General features: G+C 52.3%; 1 protein-coding gene across 4 annotated transcripts in view; it reads left to right on the top strand.

Moving 5' to 3' along the window:
* Positions 1–21,698, top strand: part of NR6A1 (nuclear receptor subfamily 6 group A member 1) — a 73,236-nt gene that overhangs the window by 30,677 nt on the left and 20,861 nt on the right. Inside the window, exon 1 of one of the 4 annotated variants that reach the window (XM_064394182.1) lies at positions 17,267–17,404. The exons of the other annotated variants lie outside the window; for them this stretch is intronic. Coding sequence (XP_064250252.1) covers positions 17,377–17,404 — 28 coding nt within the window. The 5' untranslated portion in view covers positions 17,267–17,376. Of the gene's footprint in view, positions 1–17,266; positions 17,405–21,698 lie in introns of those variants that run through there. 4 annotated transcript variants of the gene reach the window in all.

Here is a 21,698-nt window from a genome sequence, read left to right as displayed (position 1 = left end):
CCCCTGGAGCCACAGCACAGCCCCTCCAAGCCCCTTCGGCAGCGTTGCCCTGAACCACACCTGGCACCGAGAGATTTCCACGTGTGTTTGTGTCCCTTCCATTCCTCCAACGAGAGCAGCGCTGCCGTTCCTGTGGCAGCACAGAATCAAAGCTCCAAAGCACGCCCTCAATGAGACCCCTGATGATGAATGAACCACACCACCTCGCTGGTTTCAGTGGTCTGACACTGACAAAACTCCGAGCTGCTCCCAGAACTGCTCTGCATCCTTTCCCTGTGCTGGGACAGTGGAACGAGACACTGGGATGTGCACTAAGATGCACTAACTTTGTTTGTCAAGTGTTCTCAGAGGGAACCCAGGGCTGAGCAGCGGGGAGAAGTCAATGTCTGTGCTGTATTTTCTCTTCTCACTCTGTTCCAGGCTTCTTAGCCTTTTTTTTCTCTGCTTTTTTCAGTCGTGACCTTTTCCTCTTCTCTGAGTACATTTTGAGAGGGGAGTCCAAGGGCCTGGACGCCTCCTTGGAGGGAGTTTGGACTGGGTGGCTCCTGAGCTCCCTTCTGACCTGCAGTCCTGCCTCATTCTCTAACCCTGCACGGCTGTTCTCTCTGTGTTTTATTGCTGTTAAAATCCTTTCAGGAACCCCTGCTGCTTCTGGGCTCCTGGGCTTTGGAGGTCTGGCAGCCCCACACCCTGGGACAGGGCACCGGGGCAGCTGCAGGTGAGGGAGGAAGGGAAGGAGCCACAGTGGTGCCAATTCCTGCCCTTTGCTGGTCAAATTCGTTGAGTTTTTCAGCTGTGCCACGATGTCACCAGCAGGGACACAGAGGAGTGGGAGGGGTGGGTCACAGGGCCCTTGTGGGCATTCTTGACACGGATTTCTGTAGAATTCCCCCTCAAGGGCTGGATGAATGCATAAATAGAAAATGAAAACGGAATGAGGAAACAAATGACAGTTACATGGAACTCATCCAAAAGGAAGCAATTTTGAAAGAAAAAGGAAAAAAAAAAAAAAAAGCTTGACATGCTGCTTTAGTGGTGACCCAGGCTTGTATCAGTGTCACACAGCTGCCATTGATGTGGATGGAGAGGTTCCCAACTCCCTGGCATCAGTGTGAAGGAGACAACTCCTATCTGCTGTCCATTCTGCCCACAATCTCCCTTGTAGTAACTTCTCCAGCTCCCAGACAGCTTCCTGTCTGCCTCCTCTTTTGAGGATTGTCTTTCATTTCTGGAGTCATTTAGTTACACTCCTGAAGCATAGCTGATGCAGTTGTTAAAATACGTATTTTGGTGCTTGCTGAGGTAAGAGTGGGCTTCTGACTGAAAAACACATGGTATCTTTGATCATATTTATGAAAAATAAAAATGAATCCATTAGATCGTTTTTGAGGGTAAAAATGTGCTTTACAAGGTATCTGAACAGCTGTGGAACCCATTTTAAGATTAGCAGAAATACTGCAGAATCCTCAAATATGAAATGTTAGGGTTTGGAAAAGGGAGCAGGGTTTTGGCACAACCACCTGCCAGTCTCCAGGTGCCTCCTTCTGTCCCCACATCAGAGGTGATCTTCAAATGTTTGAGTCGCCTGAATATTTTGAGGCTCGTCCTAATTATTTTGCTCTCATTCTCAAAACACCCAGTCCTGCTCAGTAGGAAGAGCATGGCGATTGCTAAATTAGCACCGTGCTTCACTAAGTGCATGGAAAACATCCTTTCCCGTTGGGAAGTGAGCTGCTGGAGCAGCCGTGGAGAACGAGTTCCCCAGGCAAGGGCAGCGCGGAGCCTGCTGCTCGGAGCCGAGCTGGGCCTGCAGGACCCTGTCACTGCTGATGGGGCTGGGGGCAGCAGCTGGCCCTTGACCCACTTTCCAGCCTCCCAGCCACTTCACAGCGCTGTCATCAGCTTGGTGTTACATTTTGCTGCTTAGAATTTAGCCCAGTCAAAACGAGAAAGGGATGGAGATCCACTGAGGCGTCTGAAGGAGAGGCAATGCCGGTGCTCCCTTGTGCTTCCCCCAGTTATCCTCGAGTCTTTCTGGCAGCTCCAATCCTGCAGAAAGGCTGTGACAAGACAGGGGAGGGAGGAAGGCTTCCCGTGAGTCTGGTCAGATCCAGTGTGCTGATCCACACAGGCAAGACCCAGGGCAGATGGGTCTCTTTTCTCTTCATACCACAAAGACCAGCAGCTGAAGAAGTGGGAGCTTAAAGGATACATGTCTTTTTTCCCTCCTGTGTCATCTTTATTGAGAAATAAAGAGAAATCCAGAGTGTTAATCTGTCCTCTTCCACCACCCCAATCTGCAGCACTGTGCTGGTCAGGCCAGCTAAATTATCTTCTTATCCCTCCCCAGTGCTCTTCTCTTCCTTTCCTTGGGAGACTGAGATATGCCTATTGTCAAGTTCATTCAGGCAAGACTATAAAGAAATTATTTAAGAAAATAGTTTGGAAAAAGTTAATTTGGGTCAAGGAGGGATTAAGTGAGGAAATTGTTTCTTTACATCCTTCTGCTAAGAAGTAAGCAAGGGCAGAGATTGAAATAAACCTTGTTGAGCCCATTTTTGGAGTTATTTTGTATGTGCTCTGTCCTTTTGGTAGCTGTCATTGCTTAAATCCATCTAACTTGATGAGGAAGGAAAGAGATTCAGCTTGAGAGCAAATTCAAAGTGAAAAGATTTGGCCAGTGACATGATGAAAGGGATAAGTGTAGGTAGAATGGGATTAAACAGAAGTATTCTTGGTATTGAACACATGGCTCAGAGGCCTTTACTTCTGGCAGCCTTATTTGAAGCCAAATTTGTATCCCTTTTGCACGAAAAAGGCAGGATAAAATAAATTTTAAAAATCAGTGTGAAACTGAGATAGAAATTGTTTGATAGAATTGATGGGCACTTGTGAAAGCCTCGCTGCAAAACATCAGGAGCAGCTGTGGCAGGAGGGAGCCTGGTCCGGAGGAGCCGTCCTGGCCTGGCTGCACATCCCCTGGCAGGCAGTGCAGGGCTGCTGCATTCCTGCTGCCCTGTGCACGGGGGTCCCTGCAGCTCTGAAACCTCAGCAGCAGAGTGGCCTGTGCAGGGGGAGCTCCCTGGGCCTCCTGAAGCACTGCACGTTACACGAGTGCTGCATGCACCACAGGCTGGCACTGCAGTGTGGCACACCACGCTCTGCTGGGCACAGCCACTTGTGCTCACCACGCTGAGAGTGTGGCAGCAGCTCGAATCCTCTTGCCTGGGGAGTAAACACCAGGGGGAAATCAAGGCACAAGACCAAAACTGAGTGAGAAGCCAGTAGAAGAGCCAAACCCAGGGTCTGCTAACTCTGTGCGTTATTTGTTTTATAGGGTGTGCTGCCAGTATTAATAACAAAAGAATTGGCTCGGTTTCCACACTGGGGCTATGAAATATGCATGCCTGTGCTCCTGCAATCAGGGGAGCTGTCCTCCGAGGAGGAGCGCTGCAGGTTAGCACTCTGACAGGGTCCCCGTGGCTGCCTGCTTCTCGGTGCCTGTCACCTTCTGTAGTCATCAAGTGGATAAAGAATTTTTGTCATGCTGCTTCATGAATGAAGCCTGTGCTCCTAAAGAGCATAAGAATTAGCTCTGAAGTGTGCATTAGCACAAAGCCGAGGATGTTGAAAATCATAAAAACTCAAATACACATGCACTCCATTTTCCCTTTCCCTTATCCTGGCTCTGAGTGGGGATGGAGTCTGGGTTTAGTTTGTCACGGTTTTTTTTCACCCTGGCTGCTGCTAAAATGCTTGGACTCTGGAGAGCTACCAGCCCTTTGCTTTTAGCATCATTCAAAAATCTTCCATTTAGAGACCATTCTGATATCTTGGTGGTTTTTTTTCTTCGTCGTCTTTTTTTAACTACTAAGGAAATTTGCATGAAAATGGAATCATTGTTTCTGAAGAGTTCCATCTGCTCCTGCTGCTTATTCTGGAGCTGAAGTCATAATCCTCCGTTTGTGAAATTTCCCATTGAAGAGATTTTTGGCTTGTTATAGTTTCAGCGCAAAATTTCAGAACAGAGGAAATAAAGATGCTTCACCTAGGAAAAAAAAAATTAAAAAGAAAAAGCTTGGAGATGACATCAGAACTGCCAGTATATCTGCAGTCAATACACTGTAATTCCACAGGGACTGAGGGAGTAGGAAATAGGACAGCAGTGAGGGGTGTGGGGCTCAGGGTGGGAAAATGCATTTCCTCACAGCAGCAGGGCTTTGGCCAGGGGAATGAAGGAACTGTAATCTTCTGGGTGGCTCAATAAATAGGATTCCTTTCGGTGGAAGTGAAAGGGCAGGAATGGTTCAGGGCAACAGGAATGCCCAGAGCAGCCAAAAACGACCAAAGAGCTTTGGCCAGGGTGGCACAGCCAGGCTTCTCCCAGGGAGGATCCATGGGGTGGATATTCACCTAGCCACTCTCACAGCCCTGCACCTCCTTCCCAGGGATGTTCTGTGACCGGGAGCAGGGTTTTGTTGCCGTGTTTGTGGCCCGTGTGTGCGGTGCCGTGCCGTGCCGTGCCGTGCCAGGGCAGGCACAGACTGGAGCCGTGCCGCCCGTCCCGCTCCCACCGCTGCCGCTGTGCAGAAATGCTGGGGACACTGGGTCAGGGCTCGCTGCCCTGCTCCCGGCGGTGTTCCCGAGGTGACACCTCCTCATTCCGTGCGGTGTTCGTGCGGGACGCCGCGTGTGTGCGAGCCGGGCTGTGCCTGAAGCGGGTGATAGATACACAGGTCTGCTCGGGCCAGGCAGTTCATCCGCAGCGTTCGGCATGTTCTGTGTTCGTGAGATCGCGGTGTGCACGTGTGTCCCTGCGTGCAGCGCCCGGGGACGGCCCCGTTAACCCCTGCCGGTGCGCGTCCCGGAGGAGCTCTCCCATCACTGCATCCCGCAGCCCGGCTGGTGTCTCCATCCCGTGGGGTGGCCCTCACCCTGCTTTCCTCCTTCTCCCGAGCTCTGCCGCGTGCGCACAGCTCTGGAACTGTTGGGTCACAGAGCCATGGAACAGGTCGGCCGGACCTCAGTGCTCATCACCTGGCTGCGTGGCTGAGGCAGGGCAAGGGGCACCGGTCCCATCCACCGAGCCTGCCCCCCCTGCCAGACCCCACCGGGTGCCCCTGCACATCCCTCCCTGGCTTGTTTCCACTCCTCCCTGTCTCCTGGCTGCTGAACTCTCCCCCTGTGTAAAATCTCTTGATGTGCTAACCCTTCATAGGAATTGACTCCCGGAGATGTCAGTCCACAGCTCTGTCTGCAGCTCAAGCATAGCCATTAGCAGCTATCGAGCTTTATATACAAATCAGAGGTGTAATTTACCTCTTTGGGGACAAAGGATGGCTGATGCCAGCACACCAGCTTTGAGTGCAGCCCTGCTCTGTGAGCTCCACAGGAAATACACTTAGCTAAACACAGTTGTAATTACGTGCAGCTTCCAGCCTCTGTTTTCTCGCTGTTCTGTACCACAGTACGGCTCAAGTACCGGGGATTTGGGAAAGCCTGGCTATCTACACCTCATCCCAATCAGTCTTGCTTCCTTGTTACCAGCTGCTTTATCTCCTCCGTCTTCTCTCTTATCTGTCCCTGGCCTTCAGAGCCTTTTAAAGAGGTAGTTTTGCTGTCAGGTAAAGCCTGGTCTCCTGCGGGGTGAGGCACTGCTCAGCTGCTCCATGGGTCCAGGTGGGCTGGCAGAGCCCCTCCTGCTCTGCCTGAAGGGCAGCTTTCCATCCAGGGATCCCATGGCGTGCACGGTCCTGCCATCAAACCCCCTGGGCTGGTCTGTGCCGCCGTGCCTCCAGAGGCTTCTCTGGAGCTGGGAAGGGCCGGGAGGGCACCAAGCTCCTGGCTGGAGGCACTGACTGACACAGGCCCTGACATCCCAAAAACTCATTAGCTGGACACAGATTGCAATAGTAGATATTGGCAGAGGATAATGGACTGTATTCTGTTGGATATTGAATGCTTTCCGAGGAGAAGCTGCTGCTGGGCTTCAAGGATAAAGAAATACTGGCAAATTTATATCTACATACTGTTCTGAGAGATGCAACCCCTTCAAGGGGAAAAGCCTATGCTAAAGTTTGTTATCACTTTTCATACCTTCAGTTTTGAGGAAGGGTACCTTTCACTTATCTGGCAACTGCAGGAAATCAGGCATTTTTCAGATCTGCCAGATCAGTTTTTGTGCTGCAGGTGAGGCTGTGTCACAGGCTGGTCTGTGTGTGAGCTGCATGTACACATCCTTCCAAACTGTTTGTGTTACTGTGGCATTCAACCCCTTTGTTTTTTCTTTTTAAATTAATTTCATGCTTTATTTCTGTATGTAGAAACACAGACTCACATGTATGACCCGAGCACAAATTCTGCACAGCTACAGCAAAGTTCCAAATGAGACTAGAAATTACATGTAGCTCTGTGATTTAATTTTCCCTGACATATTGAGTCTATGTTTTAGCCTACAGAACTCCACAGCTGTGCCCTAATTCTCTTTTCCTTGTGATCTCAACATCGCTGCCTTTTAAGGCATTGCTATTCTTGGATCTCAGCAGGACACCATGTTAGACTGTCACCCTGCTCGCGGTACTGCCAGTGCAGAAAGCAGCTTCAAACTGGACTTGCAGAGAATGTGTGCAAGCAAACTTTGGAGCAATTTAGTGGGTGGATGAGACTAGATCAGAGTGCTTTATATCCCACACAACAGCGTGTATTGAGGTGAGGGTGTACGGGTTCCTCTGTCACTGCTGTCTCAGGGCATGAGGAAAATGTTTATGTTTTGTTGCAAATAACAAGCAATAATGTAATTAGTCTTTGGCAAGACTCACACAGGAAAAGCTGGATGTCTTTTCCTTTAAGGAAGAGGGTCGCTGCCCTATGGGTATTTATGTTCTGTTTGGTTAAGTGACATTCATATCTCTAGAACTCATAAGTCTAATTGCTGATTTAACCAAATACTGAGTGTGTATAACCCCGGTGTGGCCCTTGTCTGAATCTTACATTTGCTCCTGCAGACGTAGCATGAGTGCAGTTTGCTGAATCCAGTGCAGGAGCTCGCTCAGTGAGATTTGGGCTGTTCTGGCACACGAGATGTGGCACTCACCGTGGGGTCTGAGCATCCAGGGTGCCTCCTGTGAGGAGCAGGGGCTGTTTCCAGGAGTACGTGTGCTGCAGAGTCATCACAGCACAGCACAAAGAGCCCCGCAGTTTTGCTGATAAGCTGCCTGGTGGTGAGCACTGGGAGTTTTCTATTTGCCTTGTTTCCAAGATGTATGATAAAAACCCTCATGCAGATTTTAATTTTTAACTCCTAAAAAAACGCGTGGGATTATCTTGGGTGAGCAACTCGAACGTATCACGCCGTTGGAATGTCAAAAATTTAATGCAGAAATGCAGGCGCTGTTGTTGGGGCAGATCATTTTAATTTCAAATCTGAATCTTGCATGTTTCCCCTCAAACCCTCTCACATTTCTCGCAGTTGCAGAGGATCCCTCGGGCTAAACCCGCTGTGCTGCACTGGGGAGGATTTATGGCAGGCAGCGAGGCTGCAGAGAGCAGGGAGCTCTGTCTGTCTGTCTGTCCTGCACACACACAGAGTGGGGCTCGGCTGGGCCCCCGGAGCCGGCGGAGGATGTGTTTGGTTTAGCTGAGCTGCCCTTTTCCCTGGCGGGGCCAGGAGCAGCAGGCCCGGGTGGGTTCTGGAGCTGCAGCGTGTCTCTGGAGCCCTGTGGAGCTGTGGCGAGGCTGGTCCCCCAGAGAGCAGCTCAGGACAGCCTTAATGAGGGGAAATCAACCCCCCTAATTCGGGGCCGCGTCCCCGGGCAGTCACGGGGAGAGGTGGATTCCTCCAGCAGGCAATTCAGAGGCATCTGCTGGGGACTAATCACGGTCCTAGCACGGGGCTGCTCCCAGCACGAGGCTCCTGCACAAGGAATTAAGGCCCCAACTTCTGCTGGCAGCTGCTCTGGAGCCAGCTGGAGGAGATGCTGCTCTGTGCGCTGGACACAGGAGCTTGGAGCCTCTTCACTCACAAGACATGAAATTTGGGAACCTCTGTGGCCTTGGTTCCTTGGTGTCTGCTGCTTTTGGTGCCCTAAATCCTCACTGTTTCTCCTGTGGGCATGACCTGCTCCTGCTGTTGGATGTCCTGGGGAAAGGCATCACTAAAAAACCTTTCCATCGCTGTGCTCCAGCTCCACACTCCTGCTTTCCCAGCAGACTGCTCTGCTCGTGCAGCCACGGGTCCCTTCTCTGTTTAGATGCCTTAATGAGGCCGAGGTTTGTGGTCAGGGCTGCTGACAGGAAGGGGGAAAATAAAAATGAGCACGGGGAAGTGTTGTGGGAAGAGCTTTCCACAGCATTCGTGGGATTTAATGTCCTGAGGACACAGTCAGAGGAATTCAAAGGAATAAAATCTCTATGACAAATCATGGAATTGTTGCATTGCATTTAATGTATTTTAATTGACTCTGGTTTTGTCCCCTGTTGGTTTTATAGTGCTGTCATCTGGAAGACAAAGTGTAGAGCTGTGCTTTCCCAGCAGAGCTGTGCCTGTGTCTGCACTGGTTGGATCTAGAAGGCCAGACTTGGTGTGAGCTGGATAATTACCCTGTAAATGAACCAGAGCAAATGTAGGTTTGAGGAATCTCTTGAAATGTGAGTAAAATATTGACTAGATAGCAATTAAGTGAGCACGAGGCTGGATCATGTGGAAAATAGCATGTAAAGATGTAGTTAGGCTGTATAGTGAGACATACGTACGTCGGGATCAACTTGATATCCAAAAAATTAGTTCCACCACGTGGAAAAGTTCCTGACTCCAAAGCAGACACTTGGCACAGAGCAGATCCTCCACTGCTTCAGCTGGGGAAGTAGCTGGTAATTAGAGGCTCATCTTCTGTGAATCACCACAAAAGAAAATGAGGGCACAGTTTTTGAATGGGCTTGATGAAAACAGAGGGATATTGGGATTAGAGACTCATGGTGTCCTCTCTGGGTTTGAAGAAGAGTGTGATTTGTCATGGGTTGCATTGTTGGTGCACCCTGCCTGATCCTCTTCCTGTCTGCTCAGTTTGTCTGGAGGTTGTTTGGGTTCTCTTGTGCAGGTTGACCACTTTTCTCAGTTTCTCCTGCTTTCCTCCACGTTTGTGAAATCAAGGGAAATTCCTCAGTACACAGAAAAGCCCCCTGTATCTTTGAGCAGCTTCCTAGTGTAGAACAGGTTTATGACTATAGAAATTTCATCCTGAAAATGTGCTGCAGTCCTGGGGGCTCGTGTTGTGAGCAGCCAGTTGTAGCTGTTACCACTGTGCCATGGCTTTCCTCCTCAAGTACATTATCGTATTACCACAGATTTAAATATTTGATTTACAAAATGTCGCTGCCTGATACTCCAGCAGTATCACATAAGACACATCACAATAGAAACCGAGTGTAAAGATTGTTTTAAATGGCTTTAATACAGACAGAGGTCAGAAAAGGCAAGATAACAGCAGAAGAGGCTATGTCAAAAAGTAATTAGAGCAGGACAAATGGATTGTGCAGGCATGTCGAAGGCTGTTATTTCTGTAGGCAGTGAGTAGGAAAGGTGTTAATGTAATGTGACAGATCTGGAGCAAAAATGAGGGTGCAGGGAAAACAAATAGGAGCTGACCAATGGAATGGTTTAAATTATGAGGTTTGCTTTAACATAATTTGATTACACATGAAAGAAATGTTTAGTGTAGTTTCTTTGAAAACCTAATTGTCTTAAATACTGCATGTTCGATTCAGTCTTTACACCCAAAGCAGCAGCCCCTGTGCTGGGACAGCCTCACTCCCTGTCAGGAATAGGCATGGGAATACTTTGCCCTGTGTGGCTTCACAAATGAGAGGAGGATGGAAGATTTTTTTTTCCCCTAGTGTTTGTCTAATAAAATTGGCTCTTTGCAGTCACGTACATCTTAATTTGGAACCTCGTGCTAACTGGGGTGGGTGGTATCTGGGCCTGGGAGCTGCTGGTGCAGGTGATGCATAAATTATCCAGTTTTATCAGAAGGAAAGCGTGAGGATCAGGTTTAGCAGGAGGAAGACAGGGAAATAACATATGTTTTTTTCAGGATGCAGCTCTTGCCCCGTTCAGAATTGGAACCAATATTAGTAGGAGGGGGAGCAGTGCAGAAATGCCCCAGATTTCCAGGCTGCTCCAAAGCACTGAGCAGGACACAAAGGACTTCCCCAGCACCATTCTGCTCTGCAGTGTTGAGCTGAAATCACACAGCCTGCTGGACACACAAAGATTTGACCTTGCAGCCAGGACAACCTGTGTAGCTCATGGGGACATTTTCCTCACATTTACAACAGCAGAAACTTAAAATGATGGCAGCGTTTTTCTAGAGGAGCCACAAGGATTTTTTGAATAATGGGATTTCTCCCGTTGTCCTGTGCTGTTGTCCTCAATTGCCCTTGACTTTCTAACAAAAAAAAATTTCCATAATTTTTGGCATTTCACAAGCTGATTTAAGCTAGAATTCATCTTAATAAGTAATTGTTGTTTACACATGGTTGTAGATGGTGAATCCCTGTCTCCAAGCTGAGGTGTTGGCAGGAGGTTCTTACAGAAGCTGGGAGTTCGGGTGATGTGGTTTTTTCAGTGGAATATGCTGTTTTCTGCATGGATGTGTTCTTGGCTGGTTACATGGGTACAAAGAGGAGGTCCCGTTCCCAGTGTCCCATTCCCGGTGTCCCATTCCCGGTGTCCCGTTCCCGGTGTGCCCAGCCCCATTCCCGGTGTGCTGTCCCCATTCCCGGTGTTCTTTCCCCATTCCCGGTGTTCTTTCCCCATTCCCGGTGTTCTTTCGCCGTTCCCGGTGTTCTCTCCCCATTCCCGGTGTTCTCTCCCCATTCCCGGTGTTCTGTCCCCATTCCCGGTGTGCCATTCCCGGTGTCCCGTTCCCGGTGTGCCATTCCCGGTGTCCCGTTCCCGGTGTGCCCAGCCCCATTCCCGGTGTTCTGTCCCCGTTCCCGGTGTTCTGTCCCCATTCCCGGTGTGCCATTCCCGGTGTCCCGTTCCCGGTGTGCCATTCCCGGTGTCCCGTTCCCGGTGTTCTCTCCCCGTTCCCAGTGCTCTGTCCCGTTCCCGGTGTTCTGTCCCCATTCCCGGTGTTCTCTCCCCGTTCCCGGTGTTCTGTCCCGTTCCCGGTGTGCTGTCCCCGTTCCCGGTGCTCTGTCCCCGCCGTGCCGCTCGCCGTGTCCTCGGTCGGGTGCTGCCCTCTCCCGTCCGGCTCCGGCCGCACGGACCCGCGGGGACAGCGCGGGGCCGGGGCCGCGTCCCCCGAGCCCGGAGCCCCGGGGAACAGAACGCCGAGAGCCCGTGGGAGCGGGCCCCCGGTGTGCCCCGACACAGCCCGGGCGCTGCTCGGTGCCCGGTGACAGCAGCGTGCCACATCCCTCACGGCTCGGGCCTCTGTGCCACCTCCCCGGCTCTGTGTGCCACCTCCCCGGGTCTGTGTGCCACCTCCCCGGGTCTGTGTGCCACCTCCCCGTGTCCCTCTGTGCCACCTCCCCGTGTCCCTCTGTGCCACCTCCCCGGGTCCCTCTGTGCCACCTCCTTGCGTCTCTCTGTGCCACCTCCCTGGGTGTCGCTGTGTCACCTCCCTGGGTCTCTGTGCCACCTCCCCGGGTCTCTGTGCCACCTGATCGGGTCTCTGTGTGCCACCTCCCTGTCCTCTGCCGAGTGTCACCGCTGTGTCAGAGGCACGGAGCAGCCAGGACGTTCCCAAACAGGAACATCTGAACAATTCCCCAACACCCAATGATCCAAGCTGCTGCAGTCCCAACAACGTGTTGGCTGCTGCTGTAATTCTGAAGGTTTTTTCTCCTTTGTTTTGCCATCTGACCTGAAATTTGAGGAAATGTCCTCACTGTTTGTTTTTTTTTTCCTGGGCATACAAAAAATTGCTGCTCACCACCAAGCTGGAATTTGTAAATGCTGCTCAGAACTGTAATAACTACAGTTATAATAACAAACTTGGTCTGTTGTTGCTATTATTAAATACACCAGCAACTGCAGCAGGCTGGGGTATCTGTGTGGTGCAGTTTGCAGTTTGTCTAAGTCTGGCATAAAGTCATCTTTTGGCTTTTCAGTTGATCACTTCAATGCGCAGAATTTTCCCACTTTTTCAAATCTGGGAGATACTCTCTGCCGTCTGGCCTAGAGGCCTCTCCTCTGTTCCTGCACCCGCTGAACATCACCTTCTGCCTGGGTTTGGATAGGGAGTTTGGGTTTGGGTGAAGAGTTTGGGTTTGGGTGAAGAGTGTGGGTTTGGGTGAAGAGTTTGGGTTAGAATGAAGAGTTTGGGTTTGGGTGAAGAGTGTGGGTTTGGGTGAAGAGTTTGGGTTTCGGTGAAGAGTTTGGGTTTGGGTGAAGAGTTTGGGCTCATGGTGTCCACGCTGGCTGATGGTGCACTGGTCCTGTAGGTGGGACATGCAGGACAAAGCCCCACTGCTGCATCTGCTGTGGGCTCTGAAGATCGAGCCCTGGCAGAAAGAGCTGCCCACAGGAGGGGCTGCAGGGGTCAGAGCTTGCCCTGGGCTGCTGCTGCTCCAGCCATGCAGTGCCAGGGCTCTGAGAGGCTCTTGCTGGTGCCAGGACCCAGCCCAGGAGTTCTCTGTGTTTTCCAGAGTGCTCTGAGGCTGTGTGACCTGAGCTGGGCACTGGGAGTTACAGGAGATGCGCTCTTGGAATGGATGGAGCTACCCCATAGGAAGGGAAAGGAACTCGATTGCCTCCTCATAGAAATGTAAAGCCTCTCCCTTTGCAATTCCCCTTTCTTGTACTTTCCCACTAAGGCAGTAAAACCATATACTTCCCATGCCTACAATCCCATTTGTTTTCCCTTTTCCCTCTGAAGGTGACCTCTGTGAGCAGCCCTTAACCTCCCCCCTGCCTTTTCTTCTGTTGCACAGAGCTCTCTCTGCTGTGTGTGAGGTGCAATGAAACGCTTCTTGTAACCCCTCAGTTGTCTGGGATGGCAAATTCGGTAGCCAGGCGAATAGAAATATAAATAAACAGATAAAACCAGAAATTGATAGAAGGATTCAATTTACAAAACGACCTATCAAACTACTAAGAAGGAGAAAATAGCTTAATTTTATGTGCACCAAGTGACCACCTCCACTAGAATTATTAACAGCACACTCCTGGTGTGTTTAACACCAGGGAGGAGAGGAATTACCTGATCTGTTGTTAAACCATTATCAAGAACAGCTCAGACATTAGGTGGATGTTTATTATCATTCCTTGCAGTTTCTTCCATAGCTCCTCTAAGCAATTTAATATTAATTTGATTTTTTTCCTCTGAAATAGCTGCATACATAATGAGTGGAATAGATCTTTTGGAGGAAGTACAAGCTGTGTTTCCCTCCAGCCAGTTCTCTCACTGCAGTGCCTGAAAGCAGTAACATCCACAGCACCGAGGCTGTTGAGGTGTGTTAATCTGAATTTTTATAATTTCTTCAGCCACATTTGCAAACCAGGCTGTTCTGGCAGTGGGTGCTGGGTCTCATTCCCCAGGTTCCTGGTGGCCCACGCGGGCTCAGAGGTGCTGCCAGCAGCGCCCTTGTTGGTAACACCAAAACTGAGCCAGGATCGGGTATTTCCTTGGGACCTGCTCGTTGCTGAAATCAAATCCCCTCGGTGCTGGGTTTGGTCCGTGGCTAGCTCGGGGCTGTGTGGCCTTCAGCGCCGAGATGTGCTGGGTTTTGTTGTCACAGCCCGCACTTTGTTCGTGCCACAAAGGGGCTGATGGCTCGAACTGCGGGGACACAGCAGAGCCCCGATTGTCATGAAAATGGGCAGAGCCCCGCTGCAGAGGGGAATCACGAAACTGTGCCCGTGGGTGGGACAGAGCTCAAGGAAGGGCTGCCCCTGCCCTGGGGCCACACAGCTCTGCCAGCCCTGCCCAAATGCGGGGTTTGCATCAAAGCTTTTGGGATTGGGGGTGGCAAGTGCTGGTGTTGGTCCTGGGAGAGCTGTGCTGGCCTGGCCTGGCGCTGTTCCATCCCTTTTGGTGGCTCATGGTGCCACTTTGTCTCCGTACTTCTCATCTTTTGAGAATTCCTTCTCTTCGGAATGGTGATCTCATGGCACATCACCGGGGAGCAGGGGGAGAGGGGCAGGACCTCCTCCTGCTTCCTGTGCCTGTCCCTTATGGCTTTACCATCAGGACCATAAATCCCTTGCAGGCAGCAGTGCCACTTGCCCACTTTTTGGCGATGCTTTTGGCTTTTACTGTTGTGAACTGGTTTTGTTACAAATTCTTAGATGCTCGTTACAGTAGCACCAGGTTTTTCTGTCTGGGGTGGGAATTGGCTGATACAGGCTGAAACAAGAACCAGCTACTTTATTTTCCTTTTGCCCAGACTCGCTGCATGGCTGTTTGGGTCAGACAACAGAACTCCTTTTTCCTGTCTCTTTGCCTGCCCTCTGCCCATTCCCAGCTGGCCTGGGATTTTACAGAATAGTTTTGGATCTCTGCAATTATTTTCTGCCCTTAAGGATTTTGTATGGATGAACTGCCATGTGTATTTAATGTGAGTTTTGAAGAATTTGGAAGATTTGGGTTGTTTGGACAATTATAATTTTTCCCAGCCAGGTTTTGTCTATAATTGCAGTTTCAGAATTGGGGGGGATTGGTGGGGGGAGGTTGGGTTTGTTTTGGGGTTTTTTTTGGCGTGTCTGTGTTTTGGGTGCAAACAGCAGTTGTGGGAGCAACTTTGTGTTATCTGGAGATTAAGTAGCTTCGTTTCAGCCTGCCGTGTCCAGCCCAGGCTGCAGCTTTAGAAAATGAGCACTCTGCATTCTGGTCACACTCCTCCGAGGGGTGCCGGGAGCGGCGCAGGGCTCGCACGGGATGAAGAATGTGGAGCTCTGGGAGCAGCACAATTGCAAACAGCTGTGTCAATAGTGCAGCCAGGCCTGGCTTACCTTGGCCATGCGCTGCTCCTCAGCCAGCCCGGGCTGGGTGGCTGTGAAAAGGGGACATCAGTCCCACGGGGACACTGACACAGAGCTGCACGGATTTACAGCATCAGCAGGGTGGGCTTAGAGAGTGTGCTCCTGCAAATGCACCTGCTGTGTGGAAATGCTGGGTTAGAAACAGGATTATGAGTAGAGAGAGTCGTGGAAGGGTTGGGGTTGGGGGCCAGATCCCCTGCCCAGGCAGGGTCAGGGCCCGGGCTGCCAGGACACCACTGAGCTCTGCCCTGCATGCTCACGAGGTTGCTTGCATTGCTGGATGTCACCAGAAAGCAATAAAATTTCAGGCTTGGGATGGAGTGAAATATGAGCTCTTTTGTTGCCTCTGAGCCTTGTTTATTCTCAGCCAGGCATTTCTCAGAGCGCAGTTGGGTGCTGCAGGATGAGGAACAGAAACAAACTGTGGCTTGCTTTTGAGCAGAGCCAGTTTTGAGACTTCGAGACATCTGGATGACAGGTTGGCTTGGGCATCAGCAGAAATGCTCTTGGGCCTCCCTCCAAATGCTGTGGTGTGGTGAGCATTGGTTTGGGCTGGTCAAACACAGCTGAGCACCAGGACAGTTCATTGGGCACGAAGGACACATGAGCTGCACTGTAGCCCAGGCTGAGTTCATCCCAGAGGGAGAAGGAAGGGGCAGAATGAAAACTGCTTTTGAAAGCTTCATGAAAACATTTTCTGGTGCAGACACACGTGGCTGTGTCTGACGAAGAGCTCACCATGACCAGTGCTGCCAGTGGTGCCTGTTTTGAGGTGGGCAGCTAATCAGTCATGGATTTATTGTGTTCCATCTTAACTCCAGTGTGTCACTTGTGCAGGAGGAGGGCTCCAGTCCCCTCCCCACAGTGACCACCACCAAAGCAGCACCTGAATTCCCAGTCCTGGGGAACTGGGAGTCCCAGTCCCAGTTCACAGTGCTCTGCCAGGTGTGGGCATGGGAGGGCACTGACCTGAGCACGGTGAGCTGTGCCTGTGTCTGTACTGCCTGTGTCTGGGATGCTTTTCACTGGTGATTAAAAATAAGCACAACTTTTCAGCCAATACTTGTTATCAGTTTAATGAAATAATTTTCATAGACTTGGAAAATCTCAGAAAGATTTAGGTTGGAAATGACCTTAAAGCTCACCCTGCCGTGGGCAGTGACACCTTCCACTGGACCAGGTTGCTCCAAGTCCTGTTCAGCCTCACCTGGAGCAGATCCGGGGATGGGGCAGCCACAGCTGCTCTGAACAACTTTTACTTTCACGCTGAGCATCCCGGGTTTTGTTGGTGTGTGTGTCGGTGGTATCTGTTTCACACCACAGCGAGCAGTGCTCTCAGCTTCCCTGGCAAGCTGGTGGAGGGACTGTGCAAAGGGGTGGCCAGTAGTGACAGCCCGTGGCCAGCGCTGGTGGCCAGTGGCCAGTGGTTGGTGGTGACGGCCAGTGCCTGATGCCTCCTGGCACTACCCAGGCCGTGCCTCAGGCGTGCCAGCAACCAGGCAGTCTGTCAGTCCGTCAGTCTGCCAGTCCATCAGTCTGTAAATCGTTCGCTTGGTCGGTCAGTCTGTTGGTCAGTCAGTCTGTTGGTCAGTCTGTCAGTTGGTCGGTTGTTCTGTCGGTCAGACGATCGGTCTGTCAGTCGGTCTGTCTGTCAGTCGCTGGCCCAGTCCCAGTGTCGGTCTGTCTGTCTGTCGGTCGGTGGCTCAGTCCCAGTCCCTGTCTGTCTGTCGGTCGGTGGCCAGTCCCAGTCCCAGTCCCTGTCTGTCGGTCGGTGGCCCAGTCCCAGTCCCAGTGTCGGTCGGTCAGTCTGTCTGTCGGTCTGTCGGTCGGTGGCCAGTCCCAGTCCCTGCCGGTCTGTCGGTCGGTGGCCCAGTCCCAGTCCCAGTGTCGGTCGGTCAGTCTGTCTGTCGGTTGGTCGGTCGGTGGCTCAGTCCCAGTCCCTGTCGGTCTGTCGGTCGGTGGCTCATTCCCAGTCCCTGTCTGTCGGTCGGTGGCCAGTCCCAGTCCCTGTCGGTCTGTCGGTCGGTGGCCCAGTCCCAGTCCCAGTGTCGGTCGGTCAGTCTGTCTGTCGGTTGGTCGGTCGGTGGCTCAGTCCCAGTCCCTGTCGGTCTGTCGGTCGGTGGCTCATTCCCAGTCCCTGTCTGTCGGTCGGTGGCCAGTCCCAGTCCCTGCCGGTCTGTCGGTCGGTGGCCAGTCCCAGTCCCTGCCGGTCTGTCGGTCGGTCTGTCAGCCGCGCGGGGCGGGCGGGGCGCGGCCCCCCCGCGGGCCGGTGCGGCGGGGGCGGCGCTGCCCTGGCGTCGTTAGCATAGGGCGGCCCGCGGCGGCGGCGATGGCCGAGCCGGGCTGCCCGCCCGCCGCCGCCATGAGGCGGCCCTAGGAGCCGGCCGGGGATGAAGCGGGACTCGACCTGCATGGAAGGTGAGCGGGGCCGGGCCTTTGTGCGGGCGGTGCCGCCGAGGCTGCGCGGGCCCGGGGCCGCCGCCCCCGCCCGGGGCCGCGCCGGTCCCGCGGCGTGCGGCACCGCGGGGACAAGGAGCCGTGCGGGCTTTCCCCTTTTCCTGCCTTTCCACGGCTCCCGGGGCGCGGGGCCGGGCAGCGCAGCCCTGGGCTGCGAGCGGGATAATGCAATTAAAAAAAAAAAAAAAAAGGGCATTAGTTTGTTTTGTGGCTTAATTTGTTTATATTTTAAACTTCCTAATCCCTCCGACCATCTGGAGGAGCTTTTTTTAGTGTCGTTAATTATGGATAGTATGGGGGTCACGGAGGCGCTCGGTAGCGCCCGCTGCCCCCCGGTGTTTGCAGCCTTTTTCCCCCTCTGTGCCTGAGGACAGCGGTGAAGCTCACCTTCGGAGTGAGCATGGAACATTTCGGGAGAGAGCACCGCGTGTTTGGTCACGCACGCTGGAGAAGTCACTGCTCCTGTTGTGCCCAGGCCCTGCTCCCGCAGCCCGGGCTGCTGGGGGTGGGGTTAGTTCCCGATTTTCTTAATTCAGCATCCTTCTCGGTGGCTGCACATCTAGGCAGCCTCAGTAGGGCCAAGCTTTAGGTTTTAGGGCAGGTAAGTCAGGGCTTCACCTTACCGCTTTGTAATGCACCAATTAAAAAACCCAAACCGGTGTAACCCAGAGCGCGCCGGAGCCGGGGCAGGCAGCGCGCTCGGAGCTTTATTTTGCTAAAATTGGATCAGCGAGAGTTGATGGCTTGAGGGAGCGACTGAGCCCGGGCTCGCTGTGCGGGCGTGGGCAGCGGCCGGGACCCGCGTGCGTGTCCCCAGCTTGGCTCCGGCCGCCGGGCGCGTTTGGGCGTGCGGGCTTTTGTTCCGAACTCTTTGTGCAACAACTGGCCGCGGCGGAGGACCCGTCCCGTCCCCGTCCCGCACAACGCAGCGGGCGGGGGTCCCGCACGCCCCTCGGCAGCCCCCGCCCGCCGGGGCGTGGGGCCGGGCTCCCCTGCCCCGCAGAAGTTGCATTTCGCAGATGAGTTTTTGATATGCAAATGGAGATGTGTCCCAGGCAGGGGAAGGGTGATGGGTTTCATCAGCTGCACGCTCTTGATTTATACCGAGCCGAGAAGGAGCAGCTGATGATTTCTGGGCGTTTTAATGGGGGTTTGCTTTTGACTGAGCTCTGCTTGGGCAGAAACGGAATCTGGGTGGAATAACACCGTGAGTTTGGGATTTCAGTACTGGAAAGGGAGACCAGAGAGAGATGCACTGGCCATTCCTCTGGTGCAGCATTTCTCCTCTTTTCTTTCCAGTACTCACTCACTGCTTTTTAAAATGAGACTCTGTCAGTAGAACATCTCTTTACAGTACAGGCAATAAGGTTGCAGGTTTCCTCTTTCTTTCCCCTCCTCTACTTTTTTTTTTTTTTTAACAGGAGGCTTGTCCATTTAAATTAACCTTTCTCCCAGCTGGGCACACAAATGTTTTTGTTTTAGTTCACAGAGGGTTAATTCTATTCAGCTCCCAGCACGGCCGGCCTGATCCGGGCGGGCACAATCTGCTCTTTGAGCCGGGCTGGCCGGGCAGGACGCGCAGCCTTCGCCCGCCTCCCGCCTGGGGTGGGACCCCCATCTGGGGTGGGACCCCCATCTGGGGTCGGTGGCAGCAGGAGCGGGACCCCCGGCCCTTTGTGCGCCTCTGGGCTCTGCCGCCGAGCCCGCTGCCGTCCCGAGCGGGGCCAGCGCTCAGAAAATTTAATCCCTGTGTTCATCGATTATAAGTTAAAAAAAAAAAAAAAAAGGCTCCTGAAGCAAAGGCGCCTGGTTTGGGGGTGGGCTTGTTTGGACAATGCAGCGCTCCACAGTGAGGGGGGAGTTCCTCCGGTTCGGGGGCTTGAATTTCACAGGATGGTTTTGTTGAAACTAAAAATTGACAACGAAAAACGTCGTTAGGAAAAATAAAGGGGGAAAGAAAGCCCAACACGTTTGTTTGTGTTCGAGGCATCAGGAGAGGCGAGAGGAGAGCGAGATGCGGTTGGGATTTAAGTAACACATGTGTGAGATCTCCCCCTCCGCCCCCTCCCCAAACAGCTGGTATTTAGCAGCTTGAGGTTTAAACCCAGCTAAAGGGTGCTGCAGGGGGCTGCGAGAGGCTCAGTTCATCAAGAAGCAAATAACTGGCACAGAGCTGAAAAGAGGTTAAATATATTAATGAATTGCAGTGCTGAGTGTTGCCTGTAATTTTTTTTCAGCTGTAAAAGATTGTCTTAGCTGTAAATTCATGTTCTGTTCTGCAAATGGGAAGTTTTGCCTGTGGCAGCTTTTTTCGTTCTCCCTCTTGCTTTCTGGCCAGGCCAAATCCCAGCACTGTCTGCTCTGGGGTTTGGGTGAGGGGTTGTGCCTTCACTTTTGGCAATAAAGTCTTTGTTTCTCTTCCACCACTGTGGAAAATCCCCCGAGCCGGCTGCACCCGCACCCCGCCAGGTTTCCAAGGTGAATCTCCCGGGAGCTGCAGATGCTGTGGAGTTTTCAGCCGGGCTCGGGGGTGGCTGTGAGCCCCTGGCAGCCTGGGGACCTGCAGGCAGCGCCTGGTCCCCTCCAGGAAGGTGGCAGGGCCAGCCCCTGCTCGCAGCAGCCCTGCTGGGTGTTCGTGCCCAGGGCTGGCACAGGTGGGAGCAGGGACAGGCATGGCCTGGGTGTGTGTCCCCACGCTTTAATTCCTTTGCTGTGTGGTTTGGAATCTCCTTCACGTGCCGTGTGCTTTCTGTTCGGGTCTTTGCTATGTGTTTCAGCAGATATTTCCTTTTGGAAATTCACAGGAATTTTGTTAAAAAAAAATTATCAAGACCGCTCATTTTGCTGAGGGCAAAAGGCAGTTTCTTGAAAAATTTAATGTATTGCTTTTACTGTTTGTCTTATAAAACATAGATGAGGAGAGCTTTTTTTCCCTTTTTTACTCCATCTTCTGTGAATCTTGCGTAACATCATCATATTCTTGGAGAATTTACATTGTATGTGGTATGAAACCTACCATGACCTCTGAAAACAATACATCCTTTAATGTGGCTTCGGGGAGGGGCTAGCGAGGGAGTAGCCATAAAAATCTTCAGGGTTCAAGATGAGGTTGAGATTTTTGTGAGTGCTTTTGTCGTAGCAGCAACTGTTTGATTTAGTGGCCCCTGCTACAATGGGTTGGGAGAACAAAGCCAGAATATCCCGTGTATGAGTTTGTTAAATGTAAGGCCCACCAGGAAAATTGGGGAAGCGGGTAGGGGGGAAGCTTCCTCAGCTCTCTCTCTGAAATAAAACAGGTATTTGAAAAAATTTCTTACCAATTCTTTGTGTCCTAATCTGTGTTGTCTTGTGTAGTGTTTGAAACCAGAGGAATCAGCGAGATGAGAGGGGACAGGGAGGAGGGAGGGCTTATTCACTTAAAATTGCTCTTCTTGGTATCTGTTTTGATATTCTAGTGAAATTTCGAGGTTAAGGGAGTTCAGAGCACCCTCAGTGAAAACTGCTTTAGATTTGCTGGTGCTTTACCATTTCTGTGAAGCTCCCTGTGGCTCTGCCCCATCTTTCCCATCCTTCACCCACACCAGTCTCTGCATTACATGGGGTGAAAACTGGCAAAGGTCAGGAGCAGCAAACCCGTGGGCACAGGGCAGCAGCGTGGGCCTGGCTGTGGTCCCTGCAGGATTTTTTAAAGATCTGAACCTCTGAGGCTTTGTGTAGGCCATGCTTTCCCATCTCCCAGTTTTGTTCGTGGGGAGCACGGCCACCTCTGCGGTCCCTGGGGTCTGTCTTTGTTCCCAGTGTGTGCTGCTGCTGTGTGCAGTTCTAACCTGCAAACCAAGGAGCAGTTTCTGCAGGGATGTGTGCAGCTCCTGTGGCCAGGGGCCATCCACACCATCTCCCCTTGGGCTGGGGGACAGGCCTGGCGAGGGAAGGGCTCTGATTCCTCCTCGCTTTAATCATCTGGGCTTCCCACACTGCCTGGGTGACGGCCCCTATTCTTCCCACAACAAAAAAAGCTGTGCCTGGAAATGAGCCCTCATTGACATGGTCAGCCAGGGCTGCTGGGTGAGGAGGGAGCCCAGGGCTGTGCCTGTGCTGGAGCAGCCTGTGTGCTGCCTTTGGTCTGTGCCATTCCCAGTGCTGGAGCAGCCTTTGGCCAGTGCCATTCCCAGTGCTGGAGCAGCCTTTGGTCTGTGCCATTCCCAGTGCTGGAGCAGCCTGTGTGCTGCCTTTGGTCTGTGCCATTCCCGGTGCT

Source organism: Passer domesticus, chromosome 18 (genome assembly GCF_036417665.1).
Source record: "Passer domesticus isolate bPasDom1 chromosome 18, bPasDom1.hap1, whole genome shotgun sequence".
Taxonomy (NCBI): Eukaryota; Metazoa; Chordata; class Aves; order Passeriformes; family Passeridae; genus Passer; species Passer domesticus.
The sequence above is the reverse complement of the archived record's forward strand: the minus strand, read 5'-3'. Positions and strand labels throughout refer to the sequence as shown.